Genomic DNA, 7,185 nt, shown 5'->3' with positions numbered 1-7,185 from the left:
GTGCAGGGGGCTACAGAGGTGAGACATTGTGAGCACGTGCAAAATCATTGTGCATTGGAGAAAATAACACCATGGGTGAATGACCGTGTTACTTCAATTATTGTGGATTCATAAGATGCAGCAACCTCTAGAAAAATTTTCTCTAGGGCCCTAACTATAGGGATCTGAGCAAATGCACAATGTTCAAAAAAATTGTGTAAGAATATAGACAATTCGTAGTTTTCTTAATATTAATTAACCAAAATCTTGGGCTATAAAACCAATTGGGCACACCCGTGGCAATTTCATAGTTTTTTTTTTTTTGGAAATGCCACTTTAGGGCAGCATGGAGTTACTATTCTTGAGGATGATTTATTTAGAACTTCTTTTTGGATCAAAACTATGATTTGAATGTGAAGATTAGCTTATAAAACAAAGAAAAAATCATATGTATATATATGAGCCTAGTCTTCCATTTCATTGAAACTTTATTTCACTGGAGAACATTCAAGATTGATCCATAACACATGATATGCACACCAACTTGTGAGCTTACCATCTATCCATTATGTCTGCCATTTTACATTTTAATTTAGGACAAAGTTTGACTACAAATTTGATTATTGCTTAAGGTTATAACTTCATTCAATATCTTTTTATTAGATTTGAATTTTGACAAATCCATCATTGGATTACATTTTTTTCTTATATCCTCCATGTTTACAAAATTTCTAGAAATTCAAAGATTAATAGCTATATCATAAATCAATTATTTAAATTGCAAGTTTTTGTAATCTAAAATTATGTATAAAAAATAAGCTTATAGATCATATACTAAATAATATTCAAATAACACAAAATTTGACATATGTGTTAAAAACGTAAAGAAACAACGGTTAGATTTTTCAAATATGTACGATGTTAATTTTTTAAATGAAGTTGTGGCCTTTGACTACAATTAAGTTTGTAGGCAAATTTTGTCCTTTAATTTATATTTCTTAATATTAAGGGTCTGTTTGGTTAGAGAAGTGGAGAAGTGAAATGATAGAAAATGGTGGGAAGATGAAAATGTGGGAGGATAGAAAAAAATTTAATTTATCTACTTTTCGTTTGGTTGGGAGTGGAAAATAGGAGAGATGAAAAAAGTGAGTTTGTATAAATTTATTTATATACCCTTGTTAAAAAATGATGGCCAATTAAAACAAAAAAGTGACAAACAAAAAAGAATGAAAATTGAATTCAATTTTTTATATATATACAAATTATTACAGGATTTTCTTCACAACAATTTATATATACTACTATTTTTATTTTTATTTAATTAATTTTTTAAATTTGGTAGTGTGGCAAAGTGGGCTGAGGTTGAGCTAGCCAGACTTGACTAGCATATTTTCTCACCTAGCAAACGGCTCCTGCGAAGATTTTTCGGGAAAATTTGAGATTTGAGAAAATTAGTTTCAGAATCAAAAAGGGGAAGTATTGAGAAAAGTGTTTGGGAAGAGAGGCAAGGTGCTCCCTTTGTCCAAATTCTCTCTGTGCCTCTGTAATTTTTCTTCCACCTATTGTGTTAAATGGGTTAAATGGGTGGGTTATTAATTAAATGGGTTGAGTTGGTAATGGATAATTTATTAATATATAAACGGGTCATAAATAGATAAATGGGTAATTATACACCCAACCCATTTATGACCCAACCCATTTATAACCCAACCCGTCCATTTGCCACCCCTAGCTTGGGTTGAATGCACAAGTATTGTGAACCACGTAGTCCAACTCGGCTCCCATCACTAATGGACCTAACTCCAATAAACTCTAGTGCCATTCAGATTCTAGACTTAAATCCATCTAAGGCCCAATTTTCTTTTAAGCATGTAGAACTTGTGCAGGGGCTACAGAGGTGAGAGTGAGACACTGTGAGGAGCACGTGCAAAATCATTGTGCATTGGAGAAAATAACACCATGGGTGAATGACCGTGTTACTTCAATTATTGTGGATTCATAAGATGCAGCAACGTCTAGAAAAATTTTCTCTAGGGCCCTAACTATAGGGATCTGAGCAAATGCACAATGTTCAAAAAAATTGTGTAAGAGTATAGACAATTCGTAGTTTTCTTAATATTAATTAACCAAAATCTTGGGCTATAAAACCAATTGGGCACACCCGTGGCAATTTCATAGTATTTTTTTTTTTTGTTGGAAATGCCACTTTAAGGCAGCATGGAGTTACTATTCCTGAGGATGATTTATTTAGAACTTCTTTTTGGATCAAAACTATGATTTGAATGTGAAGATTAGCTTATAAAACAAAGAAAAAATCATATGTATATATATGAGCCTAGTCTTCCATTTCATTGAAACTTTATTTCACTGGAGAACATTCAAGATTGATCCATAACACATGATATGCACACCAACTTGTGAGCTTACCATCTATCCATTACGTCCGCCATTTTACATTTTAATTTAGGACAAAGTTTGACTACAAATTTGATTGTTGCTTAAGGTTATAACTTCATTCAATATCTTTTTATTAGATTTGAATTTTGACAAATCCATCATTGGATTACATTTTTTTCTTATATTCTCAATGTTTACAAAATTTCTAGAAATTCAAAGATTAATAGCTATATCATAAATCAATTATTTAAATTGCAAGTTTTTGTAATCTAAAATTATGTATAAAAAATAAGTTTATAAATCATATACTAAATAATATTCAAATAACACAAAATTTAACATGTGTATTAAAAGCGTAAAGAAACAACAGTTAGATTTTTCAAATATGTACGATGTTAATTTTTTAAATGAAGTTGTGGCCTTTGACTACAATTAAGTTTGTAGGCAAACTTTGTCCTTTAATTTATATTTCTTAATATTAAGGGTCTTTTTGGTTAGAGAAGTGGAAAAGTGAGAGGATAGAAAATGGTGGAAAGATGAAAATGTGGGAGGATAGAAAAAAATTTAATTTCTCTACTTTTTGTTTGGTTGGGAGTGGAAAATAGGAGAAATGGAAAAAGTGAGTTTGTATAAATTTACTTATATACCCTTATTAAAAAATGATGGCCAATTAAAACAAAAAAGTGACAAACAAAAAAAGAAAAAAAGAAAAAGAAGAAGAATAACAAAACAACTATCACACCCACAGCCCCCCCTAAAAAAAAAAAAGCAACGTTCAGAAAAGAAAAGAAAAAAGAAAAAGGAAAAAAAGAAAAGAAAAAAGAAAGAGGCAACGTGCCCAGCACAAAAAAAAAAAAGAAAAAAAAAAAAGAAAGGAACAAGACATGGGCATTTTTGTCCATTAAGCAACTCTATCTTTTCCTTTCAGTTTCTCTTTATTTTTGGGAGAAAACTTTTTGGTGGGTTTGGGGAGAAAACACCCGGGCCCACTATTTACACACTCAAAAAAGTGTTCCTTCTCATTTTCTCTTCAAAGTTTTCTATTCATTCTATTTCACCTCCAAACAAGCATCCCCTAACAATTTAACATTAAGTGTTGGGAATTCAGTCAAGAGCCTTATGGCTCAATTACACTATCTAGTTCCCTTGTAAAGGAGTTGAACTTCAAAATATTCTTCTCCAACTTATTTTAAGTTTTAAAAAAAAGTTTTGTGAATTTAGATTTATCAAAATTTACCAAATTGAGGCATCTCATATCCATTCTCTCCAAATAGCTTAATAATCAAACTAAATATAGTAGAAGTTATAAATCTTCAAAGAGAGATCAAAGAAAGAGTAACATATTCACAAATGATTTTAGAATATGAAAACCAACATTGGCTTTGTTAATCCCTATGATAGAATTCTCGAAGAAGATACACGCAAAAAACATATTTGATGTCCAACTGCCTAATTGTATAAAACACCAAACTAATTAGGTAATATTTGCCAAGAAGATTAATCAATTAAAAATCACCACAACCATATAACCGAGTCAATTTGCAACTTATCTTTGGGCACAAAGTTTCATTCTTCTAATTTTTGTTTGTACACCTACATTGGTGTCTCCCCAATTTTATGCTTCTTGAGAAACTCTGACCAATCTATTGCGCTTATCTGGCTTGCAGTAGCAAATTTCTTGGTCCAAACTCTTGCTCTTTCTTCATATTGAGTTCTTTGAGTCTTATATATGTGAGCAATCTCAAAATCAATAGGGTCATCAGGATCAGGGTCATTGAAGCGAGCATATATTACTAGGAGAACGTGTAAAATGGTCGTTATTGGGCACCATGATGTCTCAAGACATAACCCGCCTTGCTGGTTAATGTTCGGGTGAAAAACCTACAAAGTTGCACAATGATATTATCATTAAAACAAAATCAAATCATGATCAATCAGCTTATCAATTATTATATTGAATGAAATTATGAAAAACTGACAAATTATATTCCTTCAGTTTGTAGTAATTTTAATTTTACTCCCTAAACTTTCAAAATTTTAATTTGTTCCTCTAATGTTTGGTATCATTTGGATTTGCTCCCTTCCATCAATTCGTTGTGTCTAACTTTCCATGAACTACCAAATAGACACCCCATCGACACCTTCTATATTTGAATTTGTTTTGATTTTACACCCTCTATGTGTGTGCTTGTTTTGATTTTGCATTCTCTATGTTTGAGATTGTTTTGATTTTGCACTCTCTATATTTGGGTTTTTTTTTTTTTTTTTTTTTTAATTATTAGTTTTGAACCTAATCGACAGCTAGACATGATGCACTAACAAAATGGTGTAAATCTAAACGATACCTAATATTAGGGGATTAGATCAATTTTTTAAAACTTCAAAGGAAAAGTCAAACTTATTCCAAATTTTAGGGGTGTAATTTGTAATTTAGTCTTAATGAAATGATTGTGTGGTGGTTTTGGCTCTTAGTGCTAATGCATAAAGACCTTTTAAATTACAAGCTTAAGAATCCCATAGGAATAAGCACTTGAGATAAATAGAACAACAATAACCAAGTTTTAATCCCCAAAACTTGTGGTTCGCTAGAGATCCTCAACAAATTAATCAACATTTGTTATAAGTATTATTTTCTATCATTTTATTATATCCAAATTCTTAAGTCATACTCTCTAACTTCTTAACTAATATGTCATTTTTATTTATTTATTACTTCTGCCAATGATAAGAAGCAAAAATTAGAAAATAAGGAAAAATATTAGTATGCCCCCATTTACTCTCCCATAGCAATTACAATTGTTAGAAGCCACGGAAGACAAAAACAGAAATCGGAATATCTTGGTATAGGCAAGACAATAAGAACATGTTCAGAGTCAGAATGATGAAATACAATATCTCAAAGCAAAAACAAGAAGAAAAAAAGGGGGTTAAAAAGTAGGCTTCCTTTGCAAATTAAAAGGAAAGGCATGAAGAATTTTTTGCTATACCTGATACGGATCACAATTGTTATACTGTATTGAAAGATAACTGCCTTTTATGAAGGTAAGGTGATCCTCCAGAAGGCTTTACTTATTTTTTTTTATAATTTATAGCCTAATTTCTTTTGAACTTACTTTATGTTAATTATTGCTCCAATTGTTTGTGAGTAGTGTTTATTACGCGCACAAAAGCAACTGCAATTGTGATTTAAAATCACGATTTTTAAATTAGAAATTGTCAATTGCTTTTTGGAGAGCGTGTAAAACTGCGTATTTGTGTGCAACAAGTTTAACCCACATTTGATCTCAATATTAACAATAAAATTTTATATGACAAGGTTCATTGCTAGTTACGAAGACAACTGAAGCAAAAAAATCAAATTTTAACAAAGGCAAGGCTGTTGAATGTCAATATACCTTGGTTTGGAACGTGACTTTGGGAGCTTTGAATGGGTGTTGATCAGAGAAATGGATGTCTAAGAGAAAGACTCCACCAGCATAAGGGCTACTTTGGGGACCAATCATGATTGCTTCCCAATGGAAGAGACTATCAACAAACATAACTTTGCAACCTTCTGGAGGATCTCTCTGGAAATTCTGGTACTCAGCTAGAATTCTTATATGAATCGGCCTATGTGGTGAACTCAACAAAGATAAATTCTTGCCCCAAATATCAGCTGTTAGACCACCAAATTAGCAGTTGATTTAATAATGAAAAGAAGAAAAGGAAATAAAAACTAGTGAGAGTCTACACAAAGATGATGAATTAGACTACTTTTATTTTTACAATTATTTTTGCTAAAAGATTGCATCTCATTTAGAGGTAAGATCTGAGCTCTTATAAAAACATCATAATGAAAATGGATAACATGGTCATGTTTCTCTGTGGTTTGTTCAAGTTCAACCCAACCTCCAAACCCATATATAGGAAAAACTCTTTGAAAAGTGTAATGAATTTGATCAGTATGAAAACATTAAGTCATTAATCGATTAAAGAGTTTGACTACAAACTTGTTTTCTGGGTTAAAAGTCTTACCTTAAACATGACTTCAAATAAAAGCCAGTAAATATAATCATCTTATAATTCAAGAAATAAAAGCCAGTAAATATAATCATCTTATAATTCAAGAAAACCTTAATAATAGAGAGAACTCTAAGATGGTATTACCAATAACGCTTCTCCAAGTAGTACAGACGAGGCTACATCTTGCAAGATCCTTTGGCTCTATCCCCTTCCCCCCTATTTTCATGTGGCGTCTAAATAAACGATCGACGAAATCTCGTGGCAGGTCAGACCATGAACGTTGAGCCATCGAAATAAAAAAGAAACTGGTCACGCTTAAAATTTGCGGGGCAGGTTGGGTTATCAATATGATTTGTTGGTTTTTATGGTATGGGAATTTATGAACCAAGACAAAGTGTTTCATCACAAATTCAGACTAGTAGCAGTTGGATAACTTCTCTACGAAGGAAAATGCAAAGCTTTAATCTATTCATTAAGTCAAGTCGTGAACAAAGTCAAGGCATATTTTATATTCCCATGAGTCCATGACAATACCGAGGAATTGGATTGGATCAGATATAGATATTTATATTGGTGGAGGTGGGTTGTACCAGTCAATGAAAGTTACGACAAGTCAATACAAGAGACAGTTTACAGGCAGTAGAAAAATTAGTATTATATACTATATAATAAAAATTAGACTTAAAAATTATGGTGGTGCCAAATATTTTCACCAAATTATAGAATTTTTTTTAGATTTTTAAATTTTTTAATAAATTCATTCACTTAAATTTTTAGATAAAAACAAAAGTTTTTTTTTTTTTTTTT

General features: G+C 31.3%; 1 protein-coding gene across 1 annotated transcript; it reads right to left on the bottom strand.

Moving 5' to 3' along the window:
* Positions 1–3,668: 3,668 nt before the first annotated feature.
* Positions 3,669–6,878, bottom strand: LOC112007191 (ubiquitin-conjugating enzyme E2 11). The gene is made up of 3 exons (XM_024039498.2): positions 6,523–6,878; positions 5,772–6,031; positions 3,669–4,257 (listed from the first exon to the last, which is right to left on the bottom strand). Exons 1-3 carry the CDS (start codon positions 6,779–6,781, stop codon positions 3,970–3,972), a joined length of 807 nt encoding a protein of 268 aa, XP_023895266.2. The 5' UTR covers positions 6,782–6,878; the 3' UTR covers positions 3,669–3,969.
* Between the last annotated feature and the right edge of the window lie 307 nt (positions 6,879–7,185).

This window comes from Quercus suber, unplaced genomic scaffold, assembly GCF_002906115.3.
Source record: "Quercus suber isolate HL8 unplaced genomic scaffold, Cork oak 2.0 scaffold_98, whole genome shotgun sequence".
NCBI classification, from domain to species: domain Eukaryota; kingdom Viridiplantae; phylum Streptophyta; class Magnoliopsida; order Fagales; family Fagaceae; genus Quercus; species Quercus suber.
The sequence above is the reverse complement of the archived record's forward strand: the minus strand, read 5'-3'. Positions and strand labels throughout refer to the sequence as shown.

Coding starts and splice junctions, on each gene's coding strand:
- LOC112007191 (XM_024039498.2), bottom strand. CDS start 6,781: ATGAAACACTTTGTCTTGGTTCATAAATTCCCATACCATAAAAACCAA. Junction 6,032..6,522: donor TACTTGGAGAAGCGTTATTG/GTAATACCATCT, acceptor GTGGTCTAACAG/CTGATATTTGGGGCAAGAAT. Junction 4,258..5,771: donor AAGTCACGTTCCAAACCAAG/GTATATTGACAT, acceptor GCAACTTTGTAG/GTTTTTCACCCGAACATTAA.